Source organism: Asparagus officinalis, chromosome 10, assembly GCF_001876935.1.
Source record: "Asparagus officinalis chromosome 10, Aspof.V1, whole genome shotgun sequence".
NCBI lineage: Eukaryota > Viridiplantae > Streptophyta > Magnoliopsida > Asparagales > Asparagaceae > Asparagus > Asparagus officinalis.
Window position 1 is genome coordinate 64,763,593 of NC_033803.1, and position 25,616 is coordinate 64,789,208.

General features: G+C 38.1%; 1 protein-coding gene across 1 annotated transcript; it reads left to right on the plus strand.

The window, feature by feature from the left end:
* LOC109825725 (ABC transporter G family member 28-like) lies at window positions 242–25,565 on the plus strand. The gene is made up of 14 exons (XM_020392602.1): window positions 242–662; window positions 776–849; window positions 2,528–2,797; window positions 4,219–4,282; window positions 4,374–4,520; window positions 4,780–4,814; window positions 7,869–7,942; window positions 9,591–10,492; window positions 13,115–13,411; window positions 20,261–20,737; window positions 20,823–20,971; window positions 22,343–22,632; window positions 22,729–22,853; window positions 25,251–25,565. Exons 1-14 carry the CDS (start codon window positions 460–462, stop codon window positions 25,405–25,407), a joined length of 3,264 nt encoding a protein of 1,087 aa, XP_020248191.1. The 5' UTR covers window positions 242–459; the 3' UTR covers window positions 25,408–25,565.

A 25,616-nucleotide genomic window follows, 5' to 3' on the forward strand; every position in this document is an offset into this window, starting at 1 on the left:
ATGTCTTATACAACTGTTCTTCTGGAAAAAAAAAATACACCTTACGAAAATTAGAGGAACTAATAACATTTTTCCATGACTCGAGTGGCTAATTTTGAGATCACCGACGGGAGTCGGAGTTCCCACCGAATTTTAAAGATTTGTTAAGGACTAATATGGAAGAAAACCCATTTTTAAATTATTACGATCTCCTCATAATCTCTCGCGTTCCCCTCCCTCGATTATCGCCTTCCCTCTCTCCTCTCCCCTCTCTTCCCCAAAATCCCCCCAAAAACACAAAACAAACAATTTCCGCGAAAATTAAAGAAAAATAAAAATTGAAGAAAAAAAAAAAAATTCCGTTCTCGTCGTCACCATCATCTACATTTTTTTCGGACGAATGTTTAAATGGTGAGGAGTCATCACCGACATTGTTCTCTGATCTAGATTCTTGCTCGCCGTGTCGCCTCCGCGATCGAGATGCGGGGGTGGGCCCCCCAAATTCTCCTCCTCCTCCTCCTCATCGCAATGGGCCTCATCTCGGCCCAAGCCCAAGATGACGATGATGGCGCATCGTCGCTCGAGAGCTACTACAGCCAAACGCTCTTCGCTCGGATCATGAACCTCACCGACCATTTTCGGCCTCAGATCAAGGACAAGCTCGGTTACTGCATCCAAGACCCGTAATCACTGTTACAGATTCCTAATTTTAATCTTTAACTGTTTGTTTATTTATTCTTTTCTTTTTTTTTTTGGAGTTTTGATGAACTTTTCTACTTCTTGGTTTTGGTTTTAGGAACCAGGAGATTGATGCTGCCTTTAATTTCTCAAAGGATCCAACTTTTCTAACTAACTGTCTCAGGACGACGAGTAAGACTCAACCTCACCTTCTTTTCATCAATAATGTTGTCTTTATTAAGTTCAAATTTAAAGCATGGAGTGCATTTTAAGACTACTACTTTCTACTATTGTGAAATTCGCAAGTTTTCAGTGCAATTCTGACTGTGGTATACGTGGTTCAAAAAGCAGAAGGAAAAGAGAAAAGATGAAAGAAAAGGAAAATTGAAATTTTGGGATGGGCTAGCGGAAAGACGAGAAGGCGATAGACATTTGGAGCAAGTTGTTCTGAGTTATTTTGGAGTGGTAGGATTGTAGTTGAAAATAGTAAACAGGACACTTAGCCTGCACGTCCGAGTAGAGAATTCATGCAACCCGCATAAATGCAACTAAGTAATGTCTCACTTGCTGTTATTATTGTATATACTTTGATTTATTTGCTCTTGAAAACTATTGATTTTTAGAGAGAGTTCATAGTGTAACACCATTACCGAGCAAGGGTTTGGAATTTAGATGATTAATGAAGTATTCTTTATGTAGATGGACACATTTATAGAATGTCTTATAGAAATATTTAATCTAGAATTTGCACAATCACACTGACCTAACAACAACGATATGCAGATTGCAATTTCTGGGTGTTGAATAGAAGTCTAGAAAGGAAGCGAGCACACCGAAGCCCTAATGGGGGTGGAGAGTTGAAAGAAGAAGCCCATTTCATTTTTATTCTGATTTCTACTGAGAGTTTAAAGGGTCATCAATTAATATTCACGAATCTATGAGCTTATTAAAGTCTCTCGTTCTGTTGCTGTAGTAATTCATTTGTTATTGAAAATTTCAGATTTCTAGAGATAGTTCATTGGGCTGAGCTTTGGATAAATAGTAAAGTCAGCAAGTAAAACTGAGTATGAATTGAGAATATGGATTTCTTTGCTACAGTTAACGAGTTATCCTTTAGGCAGATAAGCATATTTTTAGAATGTCTTATAGAAAGACCTTGTCTACAATTGCATGACCACATTAACCTAAGGACTAGGAAATACAGTTGCCAATTGTTGAAGAGTAGTTTAAAAAGGATGCAGACGCATATGAAAGTCAAAATGGAGGTGGAAGAAATAAGAAAGCCTATTTTCGTTTTCATTCTTACTCATACGAAAAGCTTAAATGATCATCAATAAACATTCATGGATCTATGAGCCTATTAAGTCTCTTTGGTGTTATTTTTGTACATACACGAATATAATTTTACTGAAAATTACTGATTTTGATATAATTTACAAGGCAGACCATTGCACAAATAGTAAAATCAACATATAAAACTGAGGATGTACTGGGAATTTGGATTGACTTGCTGCAGTTAATGAGGTCTTTTATAAAGTACTTTATAGAAAGTTTTGATCTAGAATTTGCATGATCACATTAACCTAACATCTAGGAAAAACAGTTACTGAATGTTGAATAGAAGTTTAGAAGGTAAGTATATGCATACGAAAGTTCAAACAGAAGGAAATAAAAAAAAAGCCTATTTCATAGTTATTCTTTTCTCATTCTGTACTATTTTTGTTATGCATGTTAGTGAGCTAAAAAATTTCAGTGTTTTCAAGTAAGTTTCTGAACTTCCTTGGACTGAAGATGACCTTGCAATATGTGCTTTTCACCGTTCTAATTAAGAACTTAGATTAATCTTTAATTTTCTGATATGAATTGACAGAGGATCTTTCCAAACGTTTATGCACCGCAGCAGAATTCCTATTTTATGTCAACAGCTTTTTGCAAAACGAGGATAAAAAATTCTTAAAGCCTAATTCGAACTGTAATTTGACTTCATGGGTTTCTGGATGTGAGCCTGGATGGGCATGCAGTGTTGGCAAGAACATCAAAGTTAACCTCAAAGATGACAAGAACACACCCACGAGAATTGTTGACTGTGGTCCTTGCTGCGAGGGCTTCTTTTGCCCTCAGGGTCTTACTTGCATGATACGTAAGCATATTGCTGCCCTTGATCGCTCTTGATGATGATTCATTTACTTTTATGCTGGATCCCTTCTTATAAAGGAGTTTAATGTTTGTTTCTCGAGAAATATCACTGTATGCTAGTACTCTGAAACTGAATTGACTCCAATGCAAGTTGTATTCACTTTATTTGTCATGGTTCTTATCGATGATATACATAAATATTTGACATATATTTTATTACACATTAGCTATCCTGCTACATGTTTCCTGAATTGTTTTCTTGATGCATTAAGAGTTTGCCATTCTGTAGGAACTTATAATCTTTTTCTATTAATTGGCAGAGACCTCAATCTTTATTGTGGTTGAAAGATATCTAAATATTGTGTTACCCAGATTTTGCAATATATTATTACTAGTGTGCACCCGTGCAAAGCACGGCCCACTGTTTTTTTAGGCACCGCATTTTGAACTTGTCTCCCTCTAAGTTTTAATACATTTGATTTAATTATTGTATGCTTAAAATTAGAAATCATATCTACTCCTCTATACTTACAGATAAGTTTTAATACATTTGATTTAGGAATAATATCTACTCCTCTATACTTCAAATACGGAGGAGTAGATTTGATTTACTGTTTATGACACAGTAAATTACTGTATCATGAACAGTGGTCATATTTTGGTTTACTGTTCATACTCCAGTAATTTACTATAGCATGAACAGTGATCCTTCGGATCCTCCTTTAAGTATAGAGGAGTAAATTAGTACTTTGTAGAAGAATGTAATGTGTTAAGTCCATTTGAAAAGGTACAATGCAAATTTATCATATGTAACTTACTGTTACCATCATCTGTAGATACATCATGTAATGATAAATTACATTATTGCTTCTTAAATCATGAGAAATAGAGTACCAGAAATTCTAGTTTTGACCAAGCAATATACCACCTTGAACAAGTTGCAGAAAGGGAAACCGTAGGCTGGTGCACATGTAATCTACCAAAAGGGTATAATGACAAAGGGTCAGGCACAGGACATGCGTCGTAAAGATGATTTTTTTCTTTAAGTTTTAAGATTAAAAAAACAGGTTAGGGGTTGCCGAATGTAACAAAGGCTCTATTTATATCATAAAGTGAAATAGAAATTAACGACTTTGCTTTCACCCGCAATTTGCAACACCAATGTTGCAAGCATTAATAGTATTTTTTGCGAATACATGCAATAGATTACTTTTTTCAGTTGAAAGATGTACTTTCGAGTCTGATCTGATGGTTGATCAAGTATGTTTCTTTAAATATTTGAGCAAATATTGCTTCAGACATGAAAATGTATTTTTCCACATAGTATATTAGTCTTTACTTTTTAGACAACACAAGTACCTTTCCTATATGATTGATTTTTGTGAAGATGTTTCTAATTTTGTTTTTTTGCCCTCTTGAATGAAGCTTGTCCTCTTGGTGCATACTGCCCACTTGCGACTTTGAATAAAGATACTGGTACTTGTGATCCGTAAGTTGATTTTGTTCTTCCCAGTTTCATGGCGATATTTTTTATTATTTTCCTTAACACGCCTTATGAACTTGCTTGTAAACTCATGTAGATATGACTATCAGCTACCTCCAGGAGATGCAAATCACACTTGTGGTAGTGCAGATAGGTGGGCCGATGTTATAAGTAGCGGTGAAATATTTTGTCCTGCAGGATACTATTGTCCAAGCACCATTAAAAAAATTTCCTGCCAGAGAGGGTATTCCTTTTATCCTATCTATTCCTTTACATTTCTTGCAGTGTGTGCGTGTGCATGTGTGCGCATGCGCGTGAGTGCGTATGTGCATGCCTGAGTGTGCGAGCGTGCATGCATGTGTGTGTTTGTGTGTTATTTATAATAAAAGTTGGTAATGATGATGCAATCATAACAATATTTAGCATCATACTAGATATATATTCAGTCCTTTTCTTGGTCTACAATTATTTCTTATTAATTGATTTTCATTTATATCTTTCAGACATTATTGTAGGAGGGGTTCTACTTTTCAAAACAGTAAGTTCGAACTTTTACTTAATTGTTCTTTAACTCTTCTTTTTCGGAGAAACATGCAAGCCTATCAGCTGTGTTCTACTTGATCTGACCAAGCTAAAAACCTAAGTCTACTGTAGTGGTTTTAAATATACCTACAAATTTATGTAACCTTTATTCAATTCCAGTGTCATTCTATTACACTGCAAGTAGTTCTAGCAACATGCACAAACACTGATGCAGATACACAAAACACATTTGGGTTTGGATACACCTAGACTTTGCTCCTAAAATTAAGAAGTTCACCACAAACTGTTATATGCCCGGCATATTTTATTTACTATTTATTTCCTCTCCCAATAACATTTGACTAGCTCATAACCCCATGGCAAATAGGGGTGGGAAATGTGCTAACTTCAATGTTTGAAATCTTGGTACTGGTCAAGGCATGTTGCCACTATTGGTATCTAGAGGTTCAAGAGGCTCTGGTAGTTCCAAATTGGAATTATGATATATGGAATAAGTTAGTTGTCACAATATTTCTATGTTTTTCTCTCTAAATATAACTTTACTTAATCAACTTATGTTACTTCAAACCTCAAATCTTCTATTTTTAACAGTATTTATCAGCCAATACCAGCTTGTATTAGTTATCATTAGTCAACATATCAGTCACTTTCAGCTGAATTAGATTGACGTGTTTAGAACCAATATGATACAAACTAATACTTGGCTGTGTTGGCTGATACTTCATACCTTTGTTAACTCGTAGTGAAAGAGAAGTGTAGTCTAGTTTCATCCACATACATATGTATACCGGGAACTTGCAGCACAGGGGTTGCAACTTAATAGTTTAAATGCCTTGCTAGAAATTCATGACTATTCATGAGAATTGGTGATCCAAAGTATTCAATTTTCATTATGGTCCACATATCTACGATATCATTATCTAAGGCCTTTCCCATCAAAAGTGGTTGCATAAAAGGTCAAAAAAGTTTCATGACATTTAACAATTGTCTTTCTCGACTCGGACATGAAATTTATGAACAAGAGAGGAACCTGCCATAAATCTGAGAATGCAAACTGGTGAGAGCAAAATATGTTTCACTGGTCTTGCAGTTTATGCTTATGCAATAGAAGAGCACCCTCCAAATATATTCTAGATTAAGAAACTCTAGATGAAGAAGGTTAGGGGGCGTCCTTTTACCCTATTAGGTTTTGTTTTTATTCTATACATCTCAAAACTTATGAGGACAGCAAAGTGACCCAACATTTCAGAATCATGAATTAAGCAGATGAAAATAATTGGATCAGTCCCTCCCAAATATTACTTTCTTGCTTTCTATGAAATGTCAAAGAATAACAGGATAAACATCTTTAAACCATTGGAAAGTCTTATCAGAGCAGATGATTCTTATTATGGTTAAACATCAATTGACTTCTGTAGCCAGTCGTTTGATGGCACTGGTGTTCACTGTTCACTCTATCTATGCGTCTAATTGTGTCATTTCATATTAATCACTTATACTGTATTCCTAGGTAGTAGGTACGTGTATGTAGATGGTTTTTACTGACGGACAGCCGGCATTGGTTATACTTTTATGTGTCATATAAGTGTACAAGTTCTTCATGCAGGATTTTTTGAGAGAGTATAAGCATGAAAACTGATTGATGACATCATACATGGATGTGAGTAAAGAAATGCGAGATATGAATATCGGCAAGCTTGGAGATGCTGGTATAAGTATTATCTTCCCTGTTCTTGGAGGATCAATGCAAGGGAGTTGATGGAACTAGAGGATTTTAATTCGCAACTTGTATAACAATGTAAAATACGTTAGGTGTTCAGTTGGTTGTAGGCTATGTTGCATGGGTACAGGTATGGATACCGGTATGTGTACGGGTATAGGATATGGCAAATTTGTAAAAGGTAGGGTACGGGAACACAACTATATAAATATTTATATACACCTATATTATATATTGGAATTAATAATTTATATGAGAACAAGAATGAGAAATCAATTTCCTATAAAATTTTATGTTTCTTTACTATGTGGATAGTTTCTGAACTAGACATCCAAACGACCTTTTTAACTCATAATTCAGAGCCTAACCTATGTTCAAATAAGTTTGAAGAAGTGGATGTGTAGTGTAGGATATATGTCCAAAAATTTATGACAGCTATTTTAAATTAAAACATGTATTGTATAATTGAGTACAAACCCAAATAAATGTATGCATATGTACAAGGAGTGTCCAAGGAGTTCGGGTACGGGTACGGTAAGTTTCCGATACAGGTATGGGTTCAAATTAGAAGTGCCCAGGTAACATAGGTTGTATAAGAATTGGAACCAAGGAATACGGGAGTTGTTGAATTAGAAGTTTATTATATCATTAACAGAGAAATGATAACCTTCTTTTTGTTAAAAAGGCATGATTTGTTATATTCCCTCGCCATAGTGGCCCATTGGATGATTCGACTGACTAAAGGAACTGAAGTTGGGACAACTTATTCTAGTATGATCTACCCCCTTCTCACTATTAATTCTTACTGTAGCACATAAATCTATTAAGGCTGTCGAATATAGCATTAAGTAGACTTAGATAGCTGATCTTTAGTAATGCATGAAACGTGGAATCTTGATGCTTGAATGTGAATATTATCAGTATGCCTGAATAGCTATTTTACTTTAAAAAGTCTGGCACTGCAAAATGCATGCATTTACACTTAGGAATTTGAAGTCCACTTACTGGATTTTGATTAGTAGCATATCTTGTAAAATAGTAAATGAACTCTAGAGGACTAATAGAAACTTTACCTCATATGTGTGAATGTATAGTATACTTACGCTTGAAAGATGTAATTAATTCATAATATTTTAGGCATCACATAGCGAACAGATACCAAAGCTAATTATCCAAATAGCCAATATTATGTTGCATATCTTTACATCTGGTTTAAATTAGAATCCTGTGCTGGTGTTCAACAAGAGAGACTTACGGTGATTGCATTAATTTGGATCTTTTTCTCACTCTGTTGGTTGCTCTTGATTATAATTTTATATGTACTTGCAGAGTGCTTTAATAAGGGCTCATGTAAGCCGAATTCTGCCAATCAGGATATCACTGTATTTGGCATTCTGTTGATAGTAAGTGAGTTTTTGCGATTATTACTTTTACTTAGTGGCACATCTCTTCCAAAATGATACATGCATATATCTTTTTGTTCATAGTTGTGGACATCCACACTTTCGTCTCATCATATTTTCTTTAAAACTGAAACAAAAACCACTGTGGTTGAACTAAGCCCATTTAGAACTATAATCTTCCTTAAAGGGTTGATATCAATCGGATGACCACCTAAATTTAATCTATTGTATACTTGATGCCATGCAACAATAAAGCTTGAAGGCCATTTCTCTTCAGACAATTTGGAGTTTACACCTTTAATTCAGCGGTAGATACAACAGTCAGTTCATCTATCTGCATAGTTGAGGATATTGTATCTTTATACTCCTCGAAGAAGTTAATAATTATCTAATTGGGCTCGTATTTAGGATAGTTTGCTTGAAACTAGTTTTTATGTGGTAGGTAGCTCACTAATCTTTGCTCGATAGATTTGGTAACATGTTTCCATAAAATTGTTCTATTTGAACACTTTGTCCTATTTGAACCCTTTGTAGAGCAGAGGCATTCAGTTTTTGGAATTTTCGTTTGACCTTTTTTTTCATTCCTAATTAAGATTAAAATTACTTGCATGCACATTGAAATGTTGTTTTTCCCATACTTAACTATACTACTTTGTGATGCGGATCACACAGATGAAGATTTGTTGAGGATAGCAAGGTTATAGAAGACGTTAGGTAGCCTAGGCGTTTGACATGACGCCTAGAGCCTAGGCGTATGACCTGACGCCTAGAGCCTAGGCGTCTATGCGAAAGCCTAGTTATGCGAAAGCCTAGGCAGGGCCTAGTCATTTTCCTATTTTTTAGTTTTTAATTATAATCACTGATAGTAAATGCTAATGTTATAAAAAGCTTAGGCGCTGCACTGACACCTAGGTGGATTTCTTAAGTGGCGGTGGAGGATGTTTTGTTCAAGGTCGAGAGAGATAGAGGAGGTGTTTATAGTTGGAGTTTTAAGAAGGTTGGAGGATGTGGAGGCTGCAATGGGGAAAATCATGATCAGTGCCAAAATGGTGCAATCCATGTAGGCAGACCATGCTCCCCTAGGCGTTCCTAAAATATAGGTGGGTAACCTAGGTAACGTCTAGGCGTTAGGTGCTAGGTAGGCGGCCAAGGTACTACGTAGGTCTAGGCGTATGCGTAGGCAGAGGCTTTTTAAAACATTGGACTATTGGAGGATAGTTATGGATTAAACAAAATGAAAGATAAACTACTGACATTGCACTCATTTAAGAGAAAAGGATACAAATCTTGGGCTGGCATTTCACATGCATAGTACATTAGTAATTATTCATTTGAACACTTCGTAGAGCTAGGAAACATTAAGATTAATACTACTTGCATGCATTTTTGTTCCTTACTTTTCTAATCTATTTCTGATAGAAGGAAATTGCAATTATGTCAGGCTTGAAATTTCCTCTTTGAGAACTTAAAATTTAGAAATTATTCAATTTCTTCTTTATCTGTATTTATTAATAAGCAATATAATATATCATCTATACTAGAATATTATTTGATTATTCAAATTCTATTTCTTGACTTCAAAAAGTTATGTTTATTGGCAACCTTAGGTTTTCTTTACTATCTGATGTGTCCTTTCTCCTTTCTGAAGGTTGGACTAAGCTTGTTGCTACTAATTATATATAACTTTTCCGGCCAAGTTTTAACTAACCGTGAAAGGAAACAAGCCAAATCCAGAGAAGCGGCTGCAAGAATGGCAAGAGAGACTGTACAGGCCCGTGAAAGGTGGAAATTGGCCAAAGATGCTGCAAGGAAACAAGCAGTTGGACTTCAGAGTCAATTATCTCGTACCTTCTCCCGTAATAAGTCTAAGGGTGTTGGCTGTTTTACATCTGGCGATAATAAAAAACAAGCTACCCCTTCCATTCCTCTAACTGTGCCTCCTCAATCATCAAAAGCATCGACATCAAAGAATAAGGAACCAGGTGACCTTACCAAGATGATGCATGCATTAGACGAGAACCCTGATAATGAAATGGGTTTTAATCTGCAAATTGGAGATAAAAACCTTAAAAAAAATATTCCCAAAGGCAAAAAGATGCATACTCGTAGCCAAATCTTCAGATATGCTTATGGTCAAATCGAGAAAGAAAAAGTTATGCAGCAGGAAAACAAGAACTTGACATTTTCAGGAGTGATTGCAATGGCTACGGACAATGAAGTGAGAAGTAGGCCTGTGATGGAGGTTGCCTTCAAGGACCTTACTCTAATTATTAAAGGGAGCGGAAAGAAGATTCTGAGATCAGTGACGGGAAAATTAATGCCTGGTCGGGTTGCAGCTCTCATGGGCCCATCTGGGGCAGGAAAAACTACATATCTTAGTGCTGTTTCAGGAAAAGTAACTGGATGCAAGTCAAGTGGTTCAGTTCTTATAAATGGAAAAAAGGAGCCAATTCAGGCATACAGAAAGATTATTGGTTTTGTACCACAAGATGACATTGTGCATGGAAACTTGACAGTAGAGGAGAATCTTTGGTTCAGTGCTAGATGCAGGTATTAAGTTATACTCATGCTTTTACACTGTATGATTTCATTCTTTTCTCATCGAGTTATGTCTGTTCATACATGAAAATAGCAGCTTACTTGTACAATTTAGTGAAATGACCATCGTGCATGTTTATTTCCAGTTCTGCGGAATTTGCTACCTTTTGCATTTCTTTAGATCTGGGGGGGTAAAAAAGAAGAGGACTCAGTAACTGGTACTATGGAGCATAGTCATATGTGAAAATTTGGAACATTTTCATTCTTAATTGCAGTAATCCTTCTATATTTTCTTTTCTTAGCTATTTCCTACTGTCAGCTGGCCCAAAACAGAGAACATAGGGATAAACTAACAAGTGAATTTAGATGTGGTTCTTTGAAATTATAAAGTCTTAACAAATCCTTTTGCACATCGTACTGATATTCGACGCATACCTAACATTCTTCTTTGGTAGGGATTGATTGTCATATTTATTCATTTTTAAGTATTTCTATAAGTATTTTATAGTTGCACATTTGCCATGGGACATAGTGGATAAGGAAAGGCCACTCTTTACTATCTCATATTTCCCTTGCCATCCTGATTATGGATCTTTGGCACACTCTGTTAATCCTTCTTATATTATGAAGCTTTCCCTGATGATTGTTTTAGCTATAAATGATAATGCTTATACTCTCCCACACTAAAGGATATAACTCCCTACTACTATATTTAATATTATCTCATATGATTCTCTTATACTTATTCTCCTTTTTGTTATATACAAACTTATCTCTGGGAAATTTTGTAGGACTCTGTGAAGGGCATCCATCCAGACTTGTGGTGTAATGCTATGAGTTTTTGTATAGTAATGCATGCTGTTTGATTTGCTTTTTTATACAAAACTTAAATTGGTTAGTGTTAGATATTATTGATATTTAGATTTAGGAGATATTATGAGATATTATTGAGATATTGTGAGATGTGATTAGATATGATTTTATCTCATACCTATTTTGTAATATCCTCTAATCTCTATTTAAGAGAAGTTAGGGCTAGAAGAATAACAATTTCGGCTAATCTATTTCTCTATAGTTAGGTACTTACTGCCCCATCATTGAACCAGCACATCTCAACATATTTACGATGTTAATTAAATTTTTTTTTCTTTTCTGAATCTTTTCTATTCTAAGATAAGGCTTGATTGTTATCCTTGTTAGTTTTTAGAATTTTGATTTTGAGTTTTGTGTCTGTATTTGCAATAGAAGACACTGAAGGAAGAAAATGCAGTTGTATTATCCTGTCCATGAAATTGCAATGCATATTTGCTTTTCGAACTCAAGTTGTCATCTCCCCAAAAATATGAATTCTCTCCTTGACCACCATCACTTTGGATTATAATGATGGTTGATTCAATTTGCTAGAGAAAATTTTGATTACAAGCTTAAAAGGCTATACAATAATCTGCTTGACAGCATGATAACGTTTATGCTCTGAGGAAATGAGGCTTGTTCCTGTGTTAGTAACATCATTGCTTTTTCTCAGTACTGTTATATCCATTCTACATATTTTCACTGTTCAGTTTGAGTTCTTATTCACGAACCTGACTTTGATGATTTCTTACAAATATTATTACGGTTGACCAATTTTCACCAATTTTCTTTGTCACAGGTTTGATGATCCACATATTAGAATATAAAAATATAACCCTCAATTTTCAACACAAATATGGAGTTTTTGTGTAATGGTTAGAGGGACCTTAACACAGTATGAGAGCAACCCAGGTTCAAATCCCAACGTCCGTGAATTCAAAGCGGATTTTCTAAAATTTGACACTCTTGTGTGAGTCTAGGTTTCAGCCCATAAAAAGAACACTCAATCTACAGGGGCATGTTAGAATATAAAAATATAAGCCTCAAGTTTCACCACAACTTCTGAGTTTTGGTCCAATGTTCAGAGGGACCTTAACACCACATACAACACAAATTCTAAACATGTATCTGCTTCCAAGGACTCTTTTAAGACTAACTGTGTCATTTCTAAATAAAAGCGCTGATATCAATATACATTTTGGCTGCTAGTAAAGACCAATTGACAATGCCTAGGCTGACGGTGGTTATAGGATATCAACATCAAGGATACTCTGAATATTGTCTTCTGTTCTTCATATTTGATTTGCTCTTTATGCATTGTGCCTTCTGCACATTATTTATTTCCCCTTTGAATTGTTTGCTGGCTAATTATATTGAAAATTGTTAATTATTTTAAACTATCTTTTCTATCCCAGTTAGCAACATGTAATCAATGCTCTTGAAACAGGGGAAACTTCAATGGCTATTTTCTTGGATATATCACACCTAATCTTAACTCTCAGCACTAATTGTGCCATTGGATGCCTGTGCTTTCTTTAATAAAGTTCAATATTTTGTCCCTTTTTTTCATATCATTTGCATCAGTATGTCCTTGAAAGTCATTTTCAACGTGAATATACGTCATATTATCTCATGCTATTGTTTTTTTTATATTATCTCATGCTACTGACTTGGAAAAGGCTAGCTCATATCCCAAAAGTATTATTTTCGTTATTGTTGTTGAGTTGGTATTTTTTATTATTTTAGAGAATTTTAATTTTCGTTTATTTCCATGTGCTGTAGACTTTCAACTGACATGTCAAAAGCAGATAAAGTTTTGGTTGTGGAAAGGGTTATTGAGTCTTTAGGCCTACAAGCCATACGGGATTCTTTGGTTGGGACGGTTGAGAATCGTGGGATTTCTGGTGGACAGAGAAAACGTGTAAATGTTGGTTTAGAAATGGTTATGGAGCCGTCATTGTTGATACTGGATGAACCTACATCTGGTTTGGATAGTTCTTCATCTCAGCTACTTCTGAGAGCTCTTCGACGTGAAGCACTAGAAGGGGTAAATATCTGCACGGTGGTTCACCAGCCCAGGTTGTTTTTAATATTCATGATTGTTATTTCTTTATAAGATGATTGTTTACATATGGTATTTTTTTGTTGCACATTTTGATATTTCATGGTAAAGTTTATTTTCGATGGTATTAGTAAATCATTTTACAGAATGAAAAATTTGGACAGTTGGTAGAGAACTTGTTTCTGATGGAAGAGGGTGCAATTTCAGATTTTTGCGTTGATGTTTATAGAAAAACCATTTCCTTCTTTCGGGTGGGAGTTTTTGTGTGTGTGTGCTGTACATGCGTGTGCGTGTGCGTGGGGGTGGTTATGTACGTAGTCATTCAAAATAAAGAGCTAACTAAACAAATATACAGAGCATTGTCTATAAAAAAGATTAAAAAAATAGAGTACTGTGATGTTACAGACTAAAAATGAAAATTCTTTATATTAACTGGCTGGATGTCACTAATGCAACCATGGAGTACAACATCATAGAATTTGAGTTTTGCTAAATCCCCTATATTTCATGGGATATCTGTTATGGTTATTGCTTCTGATTGTTTCCATCTTGTAATATGCTCTAATTTCCTCTCTTGCTTTCTGCTGGACATAGATTTATATTTGATATGTAAATGCAATTCCTTATAAGAAAACTATCATCTTTCCCTTCGGACTCTCTGTTCGTTCAAGACAAGTTCAGAGAGAGTCTTCTTTTTCATGAGCTTAGATTGCACCCCATACTTTGTTATGGAATTTGGTGTCAGTCAACAAGGTTGATGTCAGATTTGACAACTTGTTGTGCTACATGGTCAATATTATTGGAGACCTGTTTGCCATCCTCATTGATGATGATGATGGTGCTACTGCTGACAAGGTTCTTGTTGTTTGGACATAAAGAGTAGCATAACCTCATAGTGCTCTCTAATTTGGTACTTGAATAGGTATTTTATGCACCAAGCCCTGACATGCTAATGTAAAGAATATGAAACCCTAATTCATTATGAGATCTCTTGGGGCTTTATATAGACCCCTACACAACTTACAAATAAGTCACTAACTAATACTAATATGTCAACACTCCTCCTCAAGATGGGCGAAAGATATCTACTAAGCCCATCTTGTCACATCCTCTAATCATATCTACTGAGCTAAGTCCTTTAGTCAGACAATCTGCTGCCTGGTCCTTAGTCGAAACATGACTTAGCTCCAGTAGTCCACTATCCAACTTCTCTTTGATGAAGAACCTATCGATCTCGATGTGTTTGGTTCTATCATGCTGCACTGGGTTGTTGGCGATACTGATGGCTGACTTGTTTCATGCTGCACTGGGTTGTTGGCGATACTGATGGCTGACTTGTTGTCACACCACAACTTCATCTTAGCTCATTGATCCAGCTTCAGCTCCACCAGCATACTCTTCAACCATAGTAACTCAGCAATTCCTAAGGTCATAGCTCTATACTCTGCCTCAGCTGTCGATCTCGCCACCACCGACCGCTTCTTGCTCTTCCACGAGACTAAGTTGCCTCCTATAAAGATGCAGTATCCTGAGGTGGACCTCCTGTCATCAGCACAGCTAGCCCAATCAGAGTCACAATAGCCCTCAATGCTCATGTGTTCATTCTTCCTGAAGATTAGCCCTTTTCCGGGGGCATTCTTCAAATACCTTAGAATCTGGTACACAACGTCCATATGACCCTTCCTTGGATCATGCATGTAGCGACTCACCACGCTCACTGCAAAAGAGATATCGGGACGTGTGTGACACAGATAACAGATAGATCAACCTGCCCACCAGCCTTTGGTATCTGTCACGATCAACTGGTTCTCCAACTTCAGCACCCAGCTTAAACTTCTGATCGATCGGTGTAGTTGCAGGTTTGCATCCTAACATTCCTGTTTCTTTGAGAAGATCCAGTGCATACTTTCTCTGGGATAGGACGATCCCCTCCGCTCCTCGAGCTATCTCTATTCCAAGAAAGTATCGAAGCAAGCCAAGATCTTTCACCTCGAATTCCTTACCCAGTCTCATTTTGAGTTGGGCAATCTCCTTCTCATCATCCCCTGTAATAATCATATCATCCACATATACTGCAAGCAAGGTGATGTGACCTCCACTTCTTCGAAAGAACACGGTATGGTCAGCGCTGATCTGCTGGTACCCCATACCTATTATAGCTCTCCTGAATCTGTCAAACCAAGCACGAGGAGACTGCTTTAGCCCATAGAGAGACTTCTTCAATCTGCAGACCTTTTCCACTGTCTGATCTGTACCGAATCCTGGTGGTATCTCCATGTATACCTCCTCCACTAGATCTCCATGAAGAAATGCGTTTTTCACATCTAGTTGGTGTAGCTTCCATCCGCCATTTACTGTCAGAGAGATTAAGGTCCAAACAGTGCTCATCTTTGCCACCGGTGCAAAAGTCTCATCGTAGTCGATGCCATATGTCTGACTATATCCTTTCACCACCAGACGAGCTTTGTAGCGCTCAACCTGTCCATCTGGATTCTGCTTCACAGTGAAGACCCACTTGCATCCAACTGCTCTCTTCCCTTTTGGTAGTTTTACTAACTCCCAAGTGCGGTTCTTCTCAAGGGCCCTTAGCTCTTCGTGCATAGCAGCTTTCCATTTCTGGTCCTTCTTTGCAACCTGTCAATTGTTAGGTATAGTAACAGAGTCCAGTGATGTAATGAATGCTCAATGTGCAGGGTGGATGTTAGAATATGATACAAACTGAGCAAGATCCCAACCATATCTATCGGGAGGATTTCCCTCATTACTGCGAGTAGTCCTCCGTACAGTTATTGGTGTGGGATGAGTAAGAAGATGAATGGAATCACCTTGAGAGGAATCTGGTGGTGGTGTAGGTGTCTCAGGAGTCGGGGCAGGCGTTGGCAAGGAACTTGGCACCAGTGGCAATGTAGGTACTGTTCCCGTAATTTGTTTCCCCTTCCTATTATAGGTAAATAGTTCCCCCTGAGCCGTTGGTCTAACACCTCTTGTCTCATTCTCCTCTACTTCTTTATTCTCTTGCTCCTCCTCAACCAAGTCTCCTTCCCAAGGAATCGTTACAGAAATTGATTTTTCTGATCTCTCACCATTCTCCTCCTCTCGCCTCATACTTCCAGTATTAGACGAGTTACCAACGGATGACGTTACCTTCCGGGTGTAATATGGCTCGAGTTCTCGGAAGTGCACGTCCATGCTTACAAACAACCTTTTCTCCATCGGGCTCCAGCAAACATATTCCTTCTGAGTAGCAGAATATCCCACAAAGATGCACTTCACAGCTCTAGGGGCAAGTTTCCCGACAGATGATGGCCTGTTGTCCTTCACAAAACACACACAGCCAAACACTTTGAGTGGAAGGATCCCACCATTATCTCCTTTCAATATCTCACACGGAGACTTCCAATCCAGCACTCTCGAGGGCATTCTGTTGATCAGCGCTGCTACGGTTAACACTGCTTGCCCCCACAATGTTTCTGGGACATTCATAGAGATCATCATGCTTCTAGCAACCTCTAAAAGATGTCTGTTCTTCCTTTCCGCTACCCTATTCTGAGCTGGTGTGTATAGACAGGTTGTCTGGTGATGTATTCCCTGAGCTGACAAATATTCTTCAAACGCTCTGTTGGTATACTCTGTCCCATTATCCGACCTCAATATCTTCACCACTGCTCCGTATCGAGTCTGAACATTCCTATGAAAGTTTTGGAAGCACCCAAACACTTCACTCTTATTCTTCATCAAGTATAACCAAGTCACACGAGAGAAACAATCAATAAATGTAACAAAATACTTGTATTCATTCATAGAACTTGTAAAACAAGGCCCCCAAACATTTGAATGTACCAAGTCAAATACACGAGAACTTCTATGACCTGAACTAACATAAGAGCTTCTAGTAAGCTTTCCAAACTCACATGCATCACACACAAGTTTCTGTTTATTTGCTTTCTCAAATAAAGAAGGATACAATCTACCTAAAACACTAAAGGATGAGTGTCCCAAACGCTGGTGATGAAGCATTAACTCATTCTCAGTACTCATATTAGATCCTACTCCTGCTTCCTCTACTACTGACACCAATGCTGAATCCAACCCTTCACGATCCAGATACCACAGTCCACTACGTCATGTGCCAGTCCCAAGTCTCCGTCCTGTCCCCTTCTCCTGAAAGATCACCTTGGGAATATAAAAAAAAATGCATTTTAGTTGGAGGATGATAGAACTAATGGACAAAAGATTGACTGGAAATGAAGGAGCATGCAAAACATTGGACAAAGTTACAGAACCAATACAATCGACTGTACCCTTACCAACTACCAGCTGAAATGTACCATCAGCGGTTTGAATACTATCAGGTGATGCTAAGTGAGTATATGATGAGAACTCACTAGCATTACCTGTCACATGCCGAGACGCACCGGAGTCGACTATCCAATCTGATGATCTGTTGGGAGAAATAGAAGCAAGAGCATGTATGTCATCAGTACCTTTGGTCGGATGAGCATAGATAGCAGTATTGCCTCTGGCGAAGAACGAAGTGGATGTCTCCTCAGTCCCACTCCTCAAGTCTCCATCCCCTGCTACTTGCTGCTTCCTCCTGAGTATCGCCAGGAGAGCACGATCCTCCTCAGTAAAGACCACCTCAGCTTCGTCTTCTTCTGCTACCGTCAGATTTGCCCGATTCCCTGCTCCTCTGCCACCTCGTCGACCCCCACGGCCACGACCACGACCTCCGAATTGTCCACGTCCACCCGAATCTCCTTCCTTGGGTGGTTTGGTGCAAGCATGCCTTAGATGACCCACCGCACCGCAGTTGTAGCACTGTCGAGTCTCTCCCCTAGATCCAGTATTACTAAAGGCTGCCGGTGCTGACTTCACCACCGGAAGTCCACCTGTCCCCGCCTGCAGCCGAATGCGAGTCTCTTCCTGAATCATAGCAGAGACAGCCTCCTCAAGCGTGGGAATTTTCGGCTGAGCTAGCAGTAATGCAATTCGCTGAGCGAACTCTGATGTCAATCCCTTGAGAAACACCATAGTCCTCTCCTGTAGAAAGGCTTCCCGCTCTTTACATCCCGGGTCCTTGCAGCTAGCCCAGGGGGAAAAATGATCATAGTCTAGCCACAGGCGCTCCAGCTCTGTAGCATATTCCTGTACAATCCTCTCTCTTTGGACTGTGGCGTCAATCTCTCCTTTAATCTGGAACACCCGCAGGTTATTCCCCACCCCATCATATGTTCTCCTCAACTTCTCCCAGACGTCCTTCACCTTCTCAATGCCATCCACCGTGGCGGCGATCGTCGGGACCAACGAGTTGAGAAGCCAGATGTACACCAACATATGAGTGGACTTCCACTCATCTCGTCCTCCGAGTCCTCATCCGGTTCTGTCTTCTCTCCGGTCAAGTAACCCTCCAGGTTGCAAGGGTGTATCTCACCCGTCGTGACCAACTCAGGTAGGTACTCGGTCCATCAAGCTTCAGATCGATGGTCGGAAGCTCAAACTTCTTCGATGGTCTTGTCGTGCTTTCATCAGCAGACAACTTCATCAACTTCATCAAAGTTAACACCTCCGCAGGGTTCAACTTCTTGATGATCTCCTCCATCGATCAAGCTTCAGATCCAACACCTGTTCACCTTTCTCTTCAAACCCTTGTTGTGCGCAGTGAAAATTTCAGCAGCACTTCTGCTGCACAACAAGAGTAAGATCTCCAACAAATTCTCGTTTCTCAGAGGAAACTAGAACCAAAAACAGTTATATATCTCATCGATGTGAGATATATACTCTTCCTGTCATCAGTTCGAGGACTGAGTCGAGGGAACCAATGCCAAACTCGAGGTCCGGACATAGCCCCCACCATGCAAGCGGCGGGCAAAGGGTGGGGGGGCTCTGTAGCAGCGAAAAAGGCCGGGGCGGGTAATGCAGGCGGGTTTCAAGAAGGGGGGGGGGCGTTGTTTTTGGCGTGGACGTTCGGCCTGAGGGGGGGGGGGGAGCTGGTTCGTGGGGGAGGCGGGGGCTTGATCGTGTGGGGCTGGTTCGCTGTGGATGGTTTCTGGGCAGGAGCTGGGCAGCGGTGTTCGACTGGGAGGGGGGGGGCGGTCGTTGAAGGCGCAGCCGGCAGGGGCGCGTTCTGGGCCGGTTCTCGGGCAGCCGGACAGAGGGTTTCTGCGGCATCCGGTTTTGGGAGTTTGCAGCGGGTGAGGATGGCAGCGCGCTCGAAGGAAGCAGAGGTAGGGTGGAACGGCGGCTAGGAGGAGTTTTCCGAGTGGTGGGGGGGAGTTGGCACTGATAGAGGGGGCGCCCGGGGCCAGCCGCGGTGGTGGGGGGTGGAGGCGGCTAGGGTTTTGGTGGAGGCTCTGATACCATAAAGAATATGAAACCCTAATTCATTATGAGATCTCTTGGGGCTTTATATAGACCCCTACACAACTTACAAATAAGTCCTAACTAATACTAATATGTCAACATAATGTTTCGTAAGCTCTAGTATGAAAAAGTATCAGAGAATAGCACCCCTCCCTCTCTGTAACTTTTTCTCGAAGCAGTATAGGCAATGACCAAAATCTATCTTTATTGCATACACGAAAGAAACTACATATCCGTGCACGTCTACTCTTAATAGACCAAGACGGATGAGGTATTTGATCCGTGCGTTTATCTTCATATAATGAATACATTAATATCACAACCAATAACAAATCAAATTCTTTGGTTAATTGGTGATGTTTTTTAAGCTCTTAGTCAAGAATTTAATGCAACATCTCACTGTTATCTCTTATATCGAACAACTTTATATGTCAGGACTGTAAACAGATGGGCCATATGCCAACCCATCCTTCCAATGGCTAATCTCAAATAATCTTCATTTACAGCTATGCTTTGTTCAAGATGTTCGACGATTTGATTCTTCTAGCAAAAGGAGGTATAACAGTATATCATGGATCAGTGAAGAAAGTTGAGGAGTACTTTGCAGGTCTAGGGATCATTGTTCCTGAGCGTGCGAATCCCCCAGATTACTTTATTGACATTTTAGAGGGAATCGTTAAGCCACCAGGTGTTAATGTTAAACAGCTGCCCCTCAAATGGATGCAGCATAATGGGTATGAGATACCCCAAGATATGCTGGAACTTCTACGTTCACCTGATCCATCAGAAAGTGCTGATGAGGGTTCCTCTTCTGAAGGTGTAGGTGCTGAACAGCCTGTTTCAAGTGAAGAATTGGGCAATATCAAGGTTTCTGATGAGGTGAACAAAAATGATGATTTAGTGGGTAGTTACTCAAAAGCTTGTGATTTTTCGAACCGCAGAACACCCGGTGTCCTTCGGCAATATAGATACTTTTTAGGAAGGTAGTTATTTACTTCTATGTTGATGAGATTCTTAGAACCACTTTTTGGCATTATTACTGCATAAAGATCTAATTTTTCATTTCAGGGTTGGAAAACAGCGTCTACGAGAAGCTAGAATACAAGGAGTTGATTATCTTATATTAGGGCTTGCTGGAGTATGTTTAGGAACTCTTGCTAAAGTTAGCGACGAAACATTTGGGGCTCTTGGTTACACATACACTGTTATTGCTGTTTGTAAGTGAAAGATTTCTTTCCCTTCTTTGTGCTGTTAACTACGCCAATAAATTGATGATATTGTTATTATTCCTATACTTGGCATATTAGTTTGTCTTGGCTCATGCAATAAGTGTTCGTGCTCGACTGAATATAATGAATATTTCTATTTAGTGTATTTTGTTGCATTTGTCTAAGTTTCATGTGGATTAGCAGCATAAAAGGTATAAATTTAGTCCCATATAAGGTACAAAGAAAGAAAAATTGATGATTAACTAAGTTTCAAAGCAAGACTGTGATAGGGGTTTATCTGTTTTGGTTATTGTGGACTGAAGCGACTTTGATGGGGGTTTCTCTGTTACGCAAGCAACAACCTTTATGGGCCGTTTTGTCAATTGTCATCATTTAGGCCTTGATTGAGGACTGATTGTCAACCCTCTCTTAACTAATGCTAAAATATTGACCAAGAGGATATAGGCAAGAGAGGGTTGCTACAACCTAAAATATGAGTTGGTATCATCCAAATTCTCTTTGACAAGGGAAAAAAAATCTAGTAGAAGAAACATGGTTAAATCTGTATGAAGGTATACACCTTTATGGGTCTACATAAACTGTGCATGTGTTACGAAGCATATCTTATTCATATTTTGCACGTACCACTTTAATTTGTATGGAGATCTTTAACTCATAAGTTAGTGGCCTTTTCATTTCCTATCATATCCATTAGTCAAATCTTCAACTATTGAAACTGGGGTTAGCTATGGGATCATTGTTTTAGTGGATCAGCCAATATTTATTTTTTGTCCTCCCAAGTGTCATCTGTCACTGTGAATTAGTGCCATCATAAAGCAAGTGCAGAACTTGCATTTCATCTTGATAATTATGGGCGAGTTGGTAGACATATCTTTTCAGCCAGGCAGTTTAAGCTTTAACCTTTGAACAACCATCCTGATTCCACTGAACAAGAAAAACTCCTTGAGTATCAAGATAAATAATATAAGGTAATGAATTTCTTTAGGTAGTTGCATAGTTTTAGATATTTAATGAAGTCCAAGGATATAAACAAAATCACAATTTTTACTGCAGGTGTTTTATTAGTCATTAATTTTCTGTGTATAATGCTAGTGAAATATGTTTATTATTTAGTAGGATTTCACTCTATCATCTCCTAGTAGATTGATTGGGGAAAATGTTCATGCATGTTGAGCTCAGAACTTTTCAATAAATTTGCAATTATTGTCTAGTTAAAATTGGTTGAGAAAATTTTCCAGTGTCACACATATATGTCCCTAATTGTATGAATATATATCACAGTTAACTTACTAACACATCTCGAATCAACTCCCTAGCTATGCCTTGTTTTTGCATTGAAGCAATTATGTTGCTTTGCAGCTCTTTTGTGTAAGATCGGAGCCCTGAGATCATTTCAACTTGAGAAGTTGGAATATTTGAGAGAGAGAGCATCGGGCATGAGTACAGCTGCTTACTTTATGGCAAGAGACACCCTTGATCATTTCAATACAGTCGTCAAGCCAATAGTTTATCTTTCAATGTTCTACTTCTTCAACAATCCAAGGTCATCAATTCAAGACAACTATTGTATTTTGGTGGCATTAGTGTACTGCGTGACGGGTATTGGTTATACTTTTGCTATCGCCTTTCAACCAAGCTCAGCCCAGCTGGTATGTACATTGGACTTTGGCAGTAAGTTCTTTTAATAAAGAATATAATACCCAAAAAGACTTATGTTCTAACTCATAAAAATTATTGTTCTACAGTGGTCTGCACTCGTACCTGTTATCCTAACTTTAGTGGCAACTCAGTCAAATTGTGCAAAGTGGATAAAGAACTTATGCTATACAAAATGGGCATTGGAAGCATTTCTACTTTCAAATGCAGAAAGGTATGTCTAATTTGATTTTCGTTCTTGGAACTCTACAATATTTATAGTTATGGACCCTTACGAGTTTGAGAATAACAATGCCCATTTGAGTTAAATTGCGTGGATCATTCCTGGAACGCAGAAAACTGCACTCCCTTGACATGAGAAAGAATAAGATCCGAAAAGAACTATTCCTTTTCAATATTATCTCTGAAAAAGGCTTAAGTTTGTTTGAAAGAGTTGGGTTAGAATTTGACCTTGAGCCAGGTACCTCGTAAAATTTTAAGCTCTTCGTGTATTGAAATTTTAGATCGATTTCTTGGGAGGAGGAATTATTCACTTTGCTTACTGCAGTGGAGCTAATGGTAGTCACTGCTTGCTACTTTGTGCTAGAAACTGCTAACATTTTTCAGAACATAGGAGGTTTTTCCTCTCACTATTTATACTTCACAATGAACGAAAATTGACAACGTTCACGGTTATTCCAATGTGGAGCTCCTTATGTCAATGTACATCCAAATTTTGCCTTCTACATAATTTAACAAGTTTGAGAACTGTGATATCTGAAACTCCACGTCCAAGACACATTCTCAAACATGTCTTGGAAACTTCTTATTATATAGCATATTTTCTTTGTTCTATTACATACACCAATGCTTGTAACTTGATTTGCCATAAAAATGGTTTCCACTTTTAAAGTTGTCAACTGACTGTTTTCAAACTGGGGATCATGCAAAATGCACTATTAGAACTGAATAGTATTTTGTTTTGACATAAGACTCCCAAATTAGTCTGTTTGTCTTCCAATTTTTAAAATTTAAAATATTAATATTTGATGGCATAATACCATTTTTTTGGGCATCTTAATATTAGAAACCAATATTTTGCAAGAGGAGGAGAATGATATAGTAAGGGGTTGTTTGGTTAGGTGGTTTTATAGAAAACTTTATAGAAAATGGCTGATAGTGGCAGTTTTGTAAATAAAATTTTTCTGGAGATTTCTATAAACTGTGTTTGGTTCAAAAAAATTTATAGAAAAGTTTTCTATAAAGTACAGAAAAGTACCCCATTTTATAGAAATCAATTTCCGCTCAAAATGGGCGGAAATCAACTAGAAATCTGACGCATATATTAAAAAATAATTAAGTACATTAGTACACTTCCCATGTGATTTCCCATGGGCATTGTTAGTAAGCCTTTTTTTAAGCAAAAAAGTTTCTCATATTCTTATATAATAGGATCAAGTTACATGGTTTTCCTCCTGTAAACTTCAGGAGCAAGTACATCATGAGACATCCCTCGCTTGTACAAGAGTGCTTACATCACTAACTATAACAAAAGACATGTGAGCTATTAACTTGGAGCTCCTGAAGAACCAAAATAAAACAAAATAGGAAGCTCGTGATTGCAACACTATCATACAAACCCATTGTGAAGTCACCCCAAATAACAAGCAATCCGACCTGGGTATCATAACCACGAAGCACATGCACCTATGTTGCAGAGATAAACCGAAAACCCTATACCTTTTCCCAGCATAACCGCAGTCACCAGCAGGTTCCAGAATGAGTTTGCAAGAGTGAGCACAAGATAGCATCAAAGTAATACAAGACCAGACGTGAAGCCTCAAAATAAACATCAATCCGATCTGAATACCATGTCCAATATGCATCTGCCTCTCTACTGCAGTCATAATCCGAAACCCATAGACCTCTTGCAAGCAAAGCCCCAGCAGATAACAAAGTTGGGTGTACACCAGAACCATCAGTGCCATGTCAATCAACCAGCTCCCATAATCAGGCTCATAATGCAATTGCTCTGCTGCTGCAGGGAGAACCGAAACCAATCCCCCATGCCCAGTAAGCACCAGGACAGAAGCAGGACCATAAAACATATTATCGAACCAAACTAAAAAGTGACATCCAACCAAACAATAGAACAAGAAAACAACATATTTTTTATAGAGTCAGAAACTTTTTCATACTTTGAACCAAACAAAGAAATAGCAAAAAGCAAGAAATATGGTACTCTTTTGAGTTCTATAAATTTTTACTACAAATTTTATAGAAATACAAGGAAATCAAATTTTGTGTACTTTTCTTTTTCCTCTTTTTTTTTTTTATAGAAATTGAACCAAACAGCCCCTAGTTGTGGTTGAATAAACTCTGGCTGGTTAAATGTGGACCTTAGCATCTGCACCTAATCTAAATGTTCTATTATTGGAAGGAAAAAAAATTTAATTTCATGGCTAATTAATTGCTAGGTTAGAATTACCAAGCACAAATTATAAGAACAAGATAACGAAAAAACAGAGAAGGGGAGGAGAAACAACGTACTTGTATTTACAGTACTACTGCTTACTTTATACCAAATGTACATAATTTGTAGCATCTCTGATGTTTTTTTTCCTTGTTGCAGGTACTCCGGGGTTTGGTTGATAACGAGATGTGGTTCCCTGATGAAAAGCCAGTATGATATTGATGACTGGTGGATTTCGATAGGGATCCTTGTTCTCTATGGCTTAACTTTTCGCTTGATTGCTTATATATGTATGGTTACCCTCCTTAAGAGGTGAAGCCTGAAAATTTTGTATTTTTTAAGCTTTCCCTCCCCCTACCCTTTTTGTGGGTTTAGGTTTAAGTTGTTGTATGTAATATAGTTGTCAAAAGCAGTGCATGTAAAATAGAGTAATTTAAATCAGTATTAAAACGGGGAAAAAAAAAGAAAAGAAGGGGGTTTCTCATAAGCCCCCCTTCCTCTGAGTTTCAAACTTTTCTTATTAGA